Source organism: Thalia democratica, chromosome 1 (assembly GCF_965202585.1).
Source record: "Thalia democratica chromosome 1, ktThaDemo2.hap1.1, whole genome shotgun sequence".
In the NCBI taxonomy this organism is placed as follows: domain Eukaryota; kingdom Metazoa; phylum Chordata; class Thaliacea; order Salpida; family Salpidae; genus Thalia; species Thalia democratica.
In genome coordinates, this window is record NC_139165.1 from 87,317,683 (window position 1) to 87,331,342 (window position 13,660).

The following is a 13,660-nucleotide window of genomic DNA, read 5'->3' on the forward strand; positions in this document are numbered from 1 at the left end:
TTAATTTGGAAAATAAGACATATCAGCTAAATTGCAAGTCTAATGGTGTAGTTATTTATTAAACACAAGTGCTACTTTTTTTAATAGCAATGATCGCCTTAGTTTTGCGTAGAAATTCTAAAGTATTTTACTTATGATAAACTAAAATAGTTTGTTAAGGAGGTAATTTATACCTTTGTTTTAATATTTGTATACACTATACAAGCTTAATACTAAGTCATATCACTATAAAAACATTTTAAAGAATCATACGGTCGTAATAAAGAAAATATTTTTTTCCTTCTGTCCGTGAAAGTTTAAAACTTTGTAGTAGTAAGATTACTTAACTTGATCAATTACTAAAAAATATAATATTAAAGCTTTACATTAAAATTGTTATAAACTGTATCTAATTACTTAGTTAAAGTCACTTAAAACCCCTGAATTTAAAAATCTTTAGGTTACTTATTTATAAGTTATTAAGGAAAAGTTATAAAATATCTAGCTGATATGATTGAAGTCACGTTGTTTGTTGAAACAGCACAAAACTTAGTTTCTTAAAGTTGAAATTGATTTATAAATATTTTTTTTAATTCTCTAAATATAATCAGCTTTTAAATAGATTAACAAAGGTGATAGTTTTTATTCATATAGTACAGGGGTCGGCAGTCAGTTGGTGTTCGCGGGCCAAATTTCAAGTTTCCCAAACCTTCGCGGGCCGCAGTTTTAGTTTTAGTGACATTTGAATAATTTTTTGGTTTTAGTTTTAGTCACATTAAAGAAAGTTTTACTTTTGTTCATTTTATTAATTTTAATGATAGTTAGCTACACATAGAATGCATATTTTAATCAAAAATATTTATTGGACTAACAGTTACATTGACAAATATACTTAATTCCTAATTAACGGTGTACTTTTTTTAACATAATTAAGGCTCGAATACTCTAATAAAGTACCTTATTAGTAATTAATTAGCTTTTAACGAAGTTTCCATTTAAAAAAAGATTCAAAAACTTGCAACTAATCAAGCTCAGATACCTTGCTAAAACATCATCAGTATTAAAATGACACAACATATAAGTAGACCAGAAAAATTTACAATTAGTAAACTACACTAAAGTCATACAGAATGTTCTGAGAATTCGAAGATTTATTTAAAGTGTTTAAAAATAAAAGTTTAACTGAGTTTCTTTTAAATGTCTCAAACAGGTTTAACCTACTTTGAATTTTTCAAATTTTTAAACTAGACTGTATGTTTGGCAATCCTTTTTAAAATAAAGTCACAAAATAAAGAAATAACAAAGTATACTAACAATGAATTATATATATAACAAAAATAATGTCATAAGTCAGCTTGAATGGACAATTACGTTTTTTAAACATTTTTAACAGAATTTAGAAGTTTATTGAGCCAAAAATTTAGTAGAAAAACTCAACTTTTATTGAACATTATCGCAATTCTTTATCTGCAATAAAGATGTTGTATTTAAAGATTAAATGTGAAATATAAGACGAACTATAAAAATATAAAAACATTAGTTAGGAGTTATTGCAAGAACAAAAAAAAAACAAACAGCTATAGTCAATTTCAACAAAGCAACAGAGCAGAGTAACTACAGACTGATCAGAAAAAACTGTTAAGGCAAGTTATAGAGAAGCAAAAGTAACTACTAAAAAGAAAGTACCGTTTAAAACTTTTTAAAGAATTTATGTTGGCGGTAGTAAAATATCTTTGTTCTTTTCTTCAATGACAACAATTAGTCGTGTTTATTAAATCTCTGAAGATTATAAAGCAGCATAAATCAAATTAGAATTTTAATCAATCTGTTAAGATAAGAGAACAGGTACAACAAATATTGCTCATCTGAGAGTTTTAATTAGAGGTGTGTTTACTGACTTTGATTTTTTAGAAAAGATTCTAGGTTAAGTTCCAATGTACAATAATAGGTGAAAGCGTTTTAAAAGCAAAGATGCAATGCACTTACATAAAGTTTTTCAAATTATAATTTTCTGCTTCTTTTTTTGGTATAAAATTAAATAACATGTAATAAAAAACTGTCTTTAATAATATAGCAATACTAAATAGATACTGTTAAGCTACTTTTAATGTGTTTAAAAAAAGTATCTATTAAGTAAAATTTTTGTTTCAAATCGAAATTTCACTACTTTACACGTAAAAATTGTTTACAATTCCAGTTTTTTTCATAAGTTATCAAATTCAAGGTTTTTCCAGAATTGTTAAGCATAAATTTTCAATTGTAGCTTTTCCGGGATTTAAGTTTTTTAGCAACACTAATTGTTCACACCTATATGTATAAAATTATATAAAAAAAATTTAAAATTTTATCAGCTGCAAGACTTAAAGTTTATTATATTTTATAATTCAAACCAACACTATAAATTGAATAAAACATACATCTTAAATTTAATTTGCCAATCATAAAGCAAAAACGCCAGCCTAAATGACCACAAACTAGCCTAATATTTTAGTATACAAATATTTATTTTAACTAAAAATGACTTAAATGACTTGAGATTTGAAATCTACAGATAGTCATAGTTTAAGTGTGTGGCAATGTTTAGTTGTTTATTTGCTTGATTTTGACTACTTTGATTAACAATATACAAACCTTATAAACTTACCATCCCTAAATTTAATTTGTATTAAATAAACAGTAACTGTATATATTAGTGCATAAAAATTAACTTAGTTTGCAAAAAAAAACATTGTTTTGTTTATTGTAATGTATACCTATAAAAAAATCTTTTAATTTATATCATGTATTGTTTTAAATGTGTCTTTACACACCTAGATACTACATGTATGTGTAAACAACAATTTTAGAAAATTATAAATTAACTAAACTTAATCTAGTTTAAGTATTAAATAAAACGTGTTTAAAAATTGTAAACGCTAATTTCCACCCGCGATCATTTCCAACCCGATCAAATCCGATAACCGCTTACCAACCAAGGATTAGGGATAACAGTGATAGTAAAACATAAAATAATAAGAAATATAAATAAAACAAAAATATTAGAAAGAAAAGGAATATACAAAGAAAGTTAAAAATATTTTCGAGTGGGAAATGATTCTAGTGGGAATAGTCAATATGCCGATTAAAATATGAGCATCGTTGTACTTTTGTGTGCATAAGAATTAATTTAGAATGCTAAAACAATTTATAAAAAAATCAAAATGTTCAAAAATCAAATAAACTAAACCTTTTTCTTACTAATATTTAATTTTAAATATTTTTTTGCACACTTAAGTATAACTTTTAGTAATAAAACATCTATAAAAGAAACTTAGTTTTAAAAAACATGTAAAAACACCTAAACTTGCAGTTGTAAGAAGAAAGTTATGATAAAACTGAGAAAAAACCTGGTGGAATGCTAATCTGTTTTTTATTACATTTGTAAGCTGATACTGTAAAGTTTTTTAATTGTTTTAAAATGTTAAACAGGAACTTAAAACGAAACTAAAAAAACAAATTAAGTTTAACTTATTTTTTTTTTGTTCAGCGGGCCACATTTAAATGCTCGCGGGCCACAAAATTTTCTTCCGCGGGCCGCATTCCATTCAAAAAATAAATGTGCTCGCGGGCCGCAGATTTACCCTTCGATGGCCGCATTTGGCCCGCGGGCCGCAGTTTGCCGACCCCTGATCTAGTATATTGTACAGAAACCTAAGACAATATTCATTCAAAAACATCTTTATTAAAGCAAACAACGTATAAAATCGATTTCGGCTAACGCTTTTCAACTACTTTTGTTAGCAACTAATTTTAAATTAAATTTTGAGTAAATAAATCATTAGAGGTTACAAAAAAAATATCAATTAACACTAACTAACATAATTGAGCAAAAATTTATTAATTAGACATTCACAATTCATAAATACATATATAAAACAGTTGATCAGAAATTTAACTAAGATAAGCAACAATAAAAAAAAAATAGCGACAAAATTCTAATAGATTTAAATTAAAAATTTTCTTTTAATTTAATCTGTAACAACTTATAAAGATTAGATTTATAAACGTATTGTTGCTTACACAAATTAGGTTTGCATGTTTTTATAAATAAAGATTCTAAAACACTTAGGTGATAATCGTTACGAGCTTTACTTATAATTGAAAAGTTACTATCACTGTAGTTCTTTACACAATATGAATTGTTTAATAAGTGTTCGGCAATCGCTGATGATCTGATGGTTTTTTTAAACCAGTGTCCATCCATCTTCTGAGGGAATTAAAAATGTGTTGGTCCCTTCTTATATGCGATCTCTGGGACTTACTGCCAATGTACACACTGTTACAGTGGCATTTGTACATATAAATTATTTTTCTTTTTTCATGATCGGCAGTACGGTCTTTATAAATTCCATTTAAGTGCTTTCTTGTAGCATGACTGATTTTTTAGTTCTACAAAATTAAAAGTGGAGTTTACTGTGTATTTGACTGTGTTTTCGAGAGCAGTTGCTACTTTACCGAGATATGGCAATTTTAAATATACAGAGAATTTACTAGGACCAAATATAACAGGTTTTTCAAATTTTGAGATTCTATTGTTAATTGTTTTTCTGATTATATTCGATGGATAACAAAGAGCTTCAAAAAATATTTTTTACTTTATCTAATTTTTCTTTAAACAACTCATTCGAACAAATCTTGTTTACTCTGAATATTAAACAGGAAATCAAACCGAGTTTTTGAGATAAAGGGCAAAATGACTGAAATGGAATATATTGGCAAGCAAATGTTGGTTTTCTATTAACAGTAGTAAGCAACTCAGAAGATGTACGCAACAGATGTACATCCAAGAAAGGTAAGCAATTGTCTTTTTTTTTTTTCAATAGTAAATTTTAAATTTGGGTATTTTTTTAATGTCAGAAAATAATATACAATAAAATACAATTTATATTTTTTTTGAAAATTTAGTCATTTAAGTCACATAAATCAGTGTACTGTGTTTTAACCAAAGCAACACAAAATAATTGTATAAAATTTTAGTCTAAATTCTGAATACTATGGTTAGTTTAGTTCAACTCAAAATCTAAGGATAGCTAAGAAACTGAGGTAAGTTTTACAAGTTTTAAGAATTTTTATTTTTATTCATTACAAAAGAATATTTTTAGTCTTAATTGAAAATTATAGTTAATTACTTCTGAGCCTTTTCAATAAGACAAACCTTTTTAATTAGAAAACCATAATATTTAATTATTAACTAGTTAAATCTAAGGTGATTTTTTTTATTCCTTTAGTAAAAAGTGGATGGATTGAAAACTCGGTTTTTTATTGTAATCTTTTTAAACTAACTTTAAAGTAACGTCAATCAAATTAATATTCATTATAAATTTAACGCTAGGTCCAAACATCTACATATATAGAATACACGACTACTCAAATTCGGATAAAAACTTTACTTTTTTTAGTTTTTAATAGTTATTTTTTTTAACTGTTACCCGTAACCCTTACCTTTTAACGGTAGCTTTTTTTTTATTAAATTACCTTCTAGTTTTTTTTTTAATAGTTTTTATTAGTTTTTTTTATCTTTAGTATCACTGCTACCCTTACCCTCGATCGGGAGCTTAGTTTTTATCTTGTAGTTAGTTTTTTATACTTATTTCAGTCTCGTGCACAATGACCCTTTGTGCAAAACTGTCACACGTGCAAAATTGAACTTTTGTGCAAAACTTTCAATCGTTCAACTTTGTCTTTGTGCAATTTTGACTCGTTCCTTGTTTATAGTATTTATATAAATTGAATATCAAAACAGAAGCAAATATTTGTTCTTTTGAAATGATAAAAGCAGCTTTGTTCAGGTTTGCTTAATAAATAAAAGAGTTTTTAATCCACCCGTAAATATCTACTGGAAGTTAAATATATTTTCGAACATCAAACTTATGTTTTTTTTAGATTAAAGCTTATTTAAATTTTGAAATATTATTTTTAAAAATATTTATATTTTTGAGTGTAGCCTATTTTGCATAAGTTCGTATTTTAAAGTAACTGAATTAATTACCATGTCTAACTTATTATAAAGTAACTAATGTAAACAATTATTTAAAAAAAAATTATTTTGTTCATATCTTACCTTATCTGAACGTATAATTTTTGTTGTTTTTATAAAGTCTAACCGATCCTTAAAAAAACACACAAGTCTAAAATTATTTCAATATCAATCTTATTCAGACAGCGATATTACTTTGTTTATTATGAAAACATTTAAGGAAATCTAGGTTGTTTATTATGTTTTTGAAATTATTTGATTAATTTCTTCTAATTCTGAAATAAAATTTTAATTACTAATATCTTCAAGCTCTATATTAAAATTTATTTAATTGACAATGTTCTCACTATCATTGTTTTATTTCAACTTTTTTTAAGATCACTTGTTCACCGAAAAACACTGCAGATTTCACTTTGCAAGAAGCAAGAAGTTGTAAATACTGATTACTAAGTAAAGTTTTTTTTGTTTTATTTTAAAATGACATGCTTGAAAAATTTGTATAAAGCAGTGGTTGCAATTTTAGCGCTTATGACCTTTTTTGCTTGATACCAGTATAATTTCAAAAACTTGTAGTAGATTAAAAAACAATTTTCTTGTACAGCAATTATCGTAACAATGACACATAAAATTTAAAAATATAATAATTGTGTTTTATGTTTTGAAAATTTATCAGAAATGAGTATCACAAAAAAAATCTCTTAATTGTTTGACTCTCTGAAAAATAAAAAATAATTTTGTTGCTGGCTACTTGTTTTTGTTTGCTGTAAAATTGTCATCTAGTATTTTAGAAAAAGTTTGGTGTGTTATACAACTAAGTTTTATCTCTTTTAATTAACTTTATTACCAGGATGATTGCTTTAAGCAAAGTTCACTTCAATAATCAAAATAATGTAAGAAATGTTAATAGTTCTGATTTTATTTTAATAATGTATATAAAAGTTGTAAGTTTATTCAGATTAAAACGATCATTTTCACTCAGTGCCAAGCTCTAATAAAGGAATTAATATTTATTTACAAAAAGTGACTTTATCTCCTCTCAGATTTCAGCAACTATACTGACCAACGAAATTAAAATTAAAATCAGATAAGAATAAAGTCCAAAACCTAATACGATGCTTATAGACTTTGTAAAAAAAGCCACTATAATTAATTTAAAACTTATATTAATAAAGATACTTTTTTTTTTATTAGGTTAAGTAATTTAAGTTGTCTCTTTGTATAGTAGTTTTTTTTACTCCTTTGAATTTAATCAACATCAATATGAAAATTTATATACTGAATGACTTATATATTTTGTAATAATTAATTGCTATAATTTTTTAAGAAAAGTATAACTAAGTAAAAAGTATGGGAAAAGCAGATAAGAGAACTAGTTGTAGTTTATTACACAAACAAAAACGCAAAACTTGTAGAGTTGATGCAAATTCAAGTAATCTTTGTAATACAGTACTAAATGAACATCTAAAATATTCGTTTCAAGATGATAAAAATGTTTTACAAGCCTTTTATCAACATTCAATTAATTTAGTCAAAGAAGAGAATGAACAAGATTTCTTAGTATTAGAAAAAAACAGTAAGTAAAGTATTGGTAACACTACCTTAATTTCAACACTTAAGATGTTTTTTAATAGTTTTATATTTATTTTATATTAGTTATCTTTTCGCCTTTCATATTACTTAACATGACTAATTAGTTTATAATATAGTTTTAAATGTATATTTAATTAAACAATTTTGTTACTAAACTTTAGTTTATTATTTGCAAAAGATATATAGTACAACCTTTTTTCACCAAAAACTACTATATTACTTTAAACTCGTACTTATCTTAAGTAGAATTTTTTATTCATTACAATTAAAAACAGGAAAAAAATTGTTGAAATGGAGATTATGGTTGAAATTCAACAGATTGTCAAAAACACTTAACACTGTAAAACTTGAAGACGCTTTAGCAACTATTGTAGAAGAAAATATCAACCCCGAAAATGCTTGTTTCTTTTACGACGTTTTGAAGAACAACTACCTTGGAAGTACTGAAGTTTGCGCGTTTGAGTGCATCGAAAAGTGGTTTTATTTGATATTGAAAAATGAAACTTTTATTAATTTGCCCTTCAGTAAAATACACCGGATTTGTATGAGCTCCAAACTAAAAATCACTTCAGAAGTTGAGGTAGCTAATTTTGCAGAAGCATGGATAAAAGACGACTACATGAATAGAAATAAGTACACAAAAGTACTTATTAAAGCAGTTCGCTTGCCTTTATTAAGTTTCGCAGCATTAAAGTATTTAAAAAGTATAAGCTTATTTTGCAATAGCAGTGAAAGTATTACACTTATAGATAGAGCGATAAAAGATAAAAGGAAAGAAATATTTGATCGAGAATCCTTATATTATCAAAGCCGTTACTGTGAACATAAAAAGTTCTATTTGACCCTTCTTCAAAACAGTAAAAGTGTTTCAAACAGTTTAGGTCACTATCTGTGTCAAATGAATGATAGCAATAAATGTGTGTCAAATCTAGTTGTAACATCTGGACATGTTAAAAAAACTCTTTTTAGTAATGGAAGCTTTTTTTTGTTTGACAGTGAATCATTTCATAAATATTCAACCATCACAGGAGAACACAAAGTTTTGTGGAATTATTTAGATGAGTACGTTTTCGATACAGCCTGTATACTTATGGATAGATTATACGTTTTATGTGCTAAAGGAACGCAATGTATTTCAATCAATCATAGAAATGGACAATTGCATGAAATCGAAATTATGCCTAAATATGTAAGACATGCAGGATGTGCTGTTTTTGAAGGCAGAATTGTAGTCTCTGGGGGTTACTTCCATGCTATAAAATATTACCATAGAACAGAATTTCAGTCGAACGACGTGTTTGCCTACGACCACATTGAAAACACCTGGTCTTGCATGCCTGATATGATAGAAAAAAGATATGGACACGATTCAGTATCGGTAAACAGCAAGCTTTACATGATTTGTGGCTCAAAAAGCAGTTGCGAAGTTTATGATAGTTACAGCAAGACTTTTAATATACTTATGCAACCCCTACCCAGTTTTTTTGACTTTTACTTGAATACAATAAGATACGCAACAATAGAAGATGAACAGGTTATTTTCACAGAAGATGACCTCGATCGTCCACTTATTCTAGATTTGTGAACTTAGAAGCAATCTTTTAATGACATATTTATTACATTACGGTATAGGCTCAATTTATTTATCTTCTTGTTTATAATCCAGTTTAAAAAAATTAAAGTTTTTCATATAAATAAAATGTTCTAATTTTTATTATTTTTTAATTATCTATCAAAAAATGTTAGTTACTAGTAGGCTTCTAATTATTATACCATTACTTAACTTTTTTTTTAATTGAGTTTACTTACCAGAATATTAATGATATCCAAGTGGTGTACGATTAAATAACATAGAGTTTTTTTTTACCATGTTTAATAACCTACGTTTTTTATGCTTTTTTGATCGTTTAATAAACCATAAATATACTAAAAATGTAGTTTGTTATTTAGATTTATTTTTTTTTTTAGATACAAGTTATAACATGAATGTGATACTTTTGTAATCTTTATATATTATTTACTTTTGTAATATGTGAATAGACTTTTTGTTACAATGAAAATTAAAGTTTCTCGTTTTACAATTTTAGACTTTAAATACGTAACTTTTTTATTATTTGTATATTAGTTAAATATTATATAGTGTACCATATAAATATTTGTACAATTAGAATAAAAATTACTAGTTATGAATATCAGAAATCTGTAAAAGTTACTTCTTTTGACTATTTTTCATTATATAATTGTTTTAAATTATTAAAAGAAAAACATGTTTAGTTTATACAACTTTAGAATAAAAGCTTAAGATTTGGTCGAAGTTTTAAAGATCAAACTATGTCCAAACGGATCTAAATCAAGCGGAATACAGGTTAAGTAATCAAAAAGAGCAAGATTAATTGTTGACTTTTTTTTTTTAAATAAGTCGACATATTATAAAATAATAGAATAAAAAATGTCCTTTGACGATGCAGATCTTCTTAACTTTGCAAATTCTTGTTATATTGAGAATTGTTACAAATTTTATATTTGTATATATTTTAAAAGTTTTCATGTACTTGCAAATAATTTTTTTTTTATTACAGAAAGTACAAAAATGATGAATGTTGAATTCTTTGGTGAATAATTATCTTATAACTTAATAGAATGTGTATACATTTATTAAATTGATTAAAATGAGGTAACATATTTTAAAAGTTTAGACATGTTTGTTATATGAAAGACTAGTTATTAAAACCTCACTTTTTTATTATTACATAATTTTATATTCTTCGAAAAAGTTTTTACACTTTATGCGACTGAATATAAACAATAGTTAAAGTTCATAATGTATATATATATATTGATTATTGAACATTAAAAAAAGCGCTGCAAAATTTTGTTTTAAGGACCTGGTGTACAAAGGATTCTTCGGTTCTCGAGTCATACACCACATACTTATAAAGATTTTTACGATCTATTACACATAGTTTTTTTATCATTTAATTGTTTAAATCTTTAGTAATAAACAACAGTTAAACAAAATTAAAAATGAAAAAAAAAAATAAAACTAAACGAAAATAACTGAATTTTGTGTTTAATAATGTACAATGAATCTTTTTTAGTAACATATGAACTAAATACTGTATATCATTTTAAATTTACTTTAAACTAAAATACCTTCTTCTAATTAACTTGAGTGCTTCTTTTAAGTAAAGATTTGAAAAAATTTACAAAGATATTTAATATATGTTTTCTTTTTTTCATAATAGTATAATATGTTAAGTATAATCATTTTTATGCGCAAATTTTATATAAAGTAATATTCTACAAAAAATATAAAACTAGCTATGTAAGCTTAGATAAGTAAAAAAATTAAATTTGTGTTTTTGACTTTAATAAATAAAATATAAGTATTTGAAGTTTGACATTCGTTTTTTAAAATAGGGGTTAAATTTAAAGAAAAATCATTTTTTTAATGGATTCATTAAAAATATTTTTTTAAACGTTTTAACTTATATTTTAGTTTATTTTATTAAAAATTACAAGATTAGTTTATTGTATACCATATTTATTTATATGTAAAATAAAGGGATATAAAAATATCTCTATCTTTAACGGATATAAATAGGTATAGCAACTTAATTTAGTTGTAAAATAAACAACAAAAACTATGTACAATTTATTACTTTCCCAAACGAACGATTCAAAATGGTGCGCGACGCTTAAGTTTTCTACACATTAATCTTATACGAACTTCAATATCGATAAAAGTGAAAAATACAATATTTATGAACGTAGAAATCCTATCAAAATTGTTTCATATCGTACCACAGCTTACGTCTTCGGCCTCGAAGTCTCACGTAAGCTGTTTTATATCGTTCTCTAGTTAACCTCTGCGGCCGCGCAGTCCCAAGCCAACTATTTTGTATCGTACTGCCATTCACGTCTCCGGCCTCGAAGTCTCACGTGAAAAGCTGCAACTACTTCCACGAAGGAAGAGTCGCCCCGTTGAAGCGGCCTAGGTCCGCTCCGTAGGGTAGTTGAGGTATAATAACCTATTTTGTAGATGTGCTTCATCGTTTATATACATTTTTACTCTCTCTTTTGCATGTGGCTTGACATGTTGACAGTTGCAGATGGCTTGACTTGTTGACAGTTGCAGGTGGCTTGACATGTTGACAATTGCAGGTGTCTCGTTGCATGTTGGAAACTGCAAGTGTTTCGGCACGTTGGAATGTGCATGTTGGAATCTGCAGGTGTCTCAGCACGGTTTTAATAGCCAGCTTACATACTCACCTGTCTTGCACACGGCAATTAATGAATACAAAATTGTATTTATTTTGCCTTTGTCAATCAAAAAATATCGAGTAGAATTTAAAATATAAATTAGAGAACTGTTGTTATTATTTATTTGAAACATGTCTTTTGAAAGGAATTTTTAATTAAAAAAGTTTTAAAATTTATTCTAATGCATGCATCGACATATGGACAATTGAAGTGAAATAAGTATAATTTCACATAAATGTCCAACATCGACACTATTCTAAAAAAAAATTGTTTTTTTTTTAATTTTGCAAAAAAAAAAGAAATAAAAATTTACACGTTTTAATAGAGTTTTGTTGCCATTGACAATTAAATAATAAAAAGACCAAAATAATTTGAAACTCCAAAAACTTTATTTTTGTCTGCAATATTTACAAGCAATCACTAAAGAAACCAAAAACGAGAATCACCGATACAATTATCTAGGACTAAAAACGCTAAGGCATTGACGCAAAAGATAACATACATTTTGTTTAAACAAACCACATAGTATTTTTTATCTTATTGTAAACAACTTGTTATTTAAGTGTTGATACAATAGGCTTATGAACTTGAAATTGTTAAATTAGTTTTTATTTTGAAACATTTACTCTTAAAATACTTAACTCATGCAGTAAAAATTAAAAACTAACAACTTAATTTGTAAATTCAATAAATATACTTAAGTCATATAAAATGTCTAAAGCAAAATAAAGAATAAATATTTTTACAAGGATATTTCTATAGTTGAGAGAACTTTGTATCATATGCAAATTTTAACTATATACAACAAACGGTTTTTTTTTTTAGTTTTTTATGTTTAAACAATATTTACACAAATATACACATATAAAGATATATAGTTTTAAAAGTTATTTACAAAGTTTAAACTTTGCTTTGTCTTACTGTAGATGTTAATGTTTGACTTTGGTTGATTTGCAGACTATTAATAAATGACTTGGTCGACTTCATTTTATAAGTGCTTTTACTTCTCTTCAAGATATATAGCTGTCATAGATTATTTAATGAAGTGTTTGAACAATAATCGCTTTTCTTCACATACATATATTGTTTTGTTGCTAAATCGAGTTTTTACCTTCCGGGTGGAATAAGTACGCATACATAAGCACTCTTTTTAACTGTTTTATTTCTAGTACTGGAGCACTTAAATCAAGAGTGATTTTCATTGCTGCAAATTAAATGCCTTTATGTCTGTGCGGCTGATAAAAAGCGATTTAATTTTTTACGACAAAAACAAGTGCAATGGGAGTTAAAAGTGCTTTCTTTGCGGCTTACATGCGCTCATTGACGGCTTATATGCGATTAGCGACTTTTTAATAATAAAAGCTTTGCGTTAAAATGTTGTACACATTTAGCACAAAATAAAAATATAGATGACAAAAAAACTGCACATACATAAGGAAATTAAGCAATTCTTTGCAAATTTTTTTTTTGCTCGCAATTAAACCACTCGAGAAATAAACACTATCATTTTAATAAAACATAGTAGACTTTTACCACACGCTTTTACCTTTAATTTTACACTCACTGTCACAAAGACCGGTGATTTACACTACCATCCTTACTAAAATCAAATAAGCGATCATCGCAAACTATAATTAAGTTAAGTTTTACACGTAGAAAAGCATTGTAGAAATTATTCCGAGTTGTAAGTCTAATAAATGAATGAATTCTTAAAAAATAACTTAGTAAAATAAATTATTTTCTGATCGGGTTTAATTAAATCTTTACTTATGTTTGCCTTGTCTTCGAATGGTTAATTTTAAGAGCACGACT

The 13,660-nt window shown here is 26.1% G+C and overlaps 1 protein-coding gene across 1 annotated transcript; it reads left to right on the top strand.

Moving 5' to 3' along the window:
- Window positions 1-4,711: 4,711 nt before the first annotated feature.
- On the top strand, window positions 4,712-9,170 carry LOC145840746 (kelch-like protein 25). Its single transcript, XM_082948077.1, has 4 exons — window positions 4,712-4,743; window positions 4,794-4,810; window positions 7,861-8,278; window positions 8,582-9,170. The coding sequence occupies exons 1-4, from the start codon at window positions 4,712-4,714 to the stop codon at window positions 9,168-9,170; spliced, it is 1,056 nt and encodes a 351-aa protein (XP_082804203.1).
- Window positions 9,171-13,660: the final 4,490 nt, after the last annotated feature.

Coding starts and splice junctions, on each gene's coding strand:
- LOC145840746 (XM_082948077.1), top strand. CDS start 4,712: ATGACTGAAATGGAATATATTGGCAAGCAAAT. Junction 8,279..8,581: donor TTAAGTTTCGCAGCATTAAA/GTATTTAAAAAG, acceptor TTTGTTTGACAG/TGAATCATTTCATAAATATT.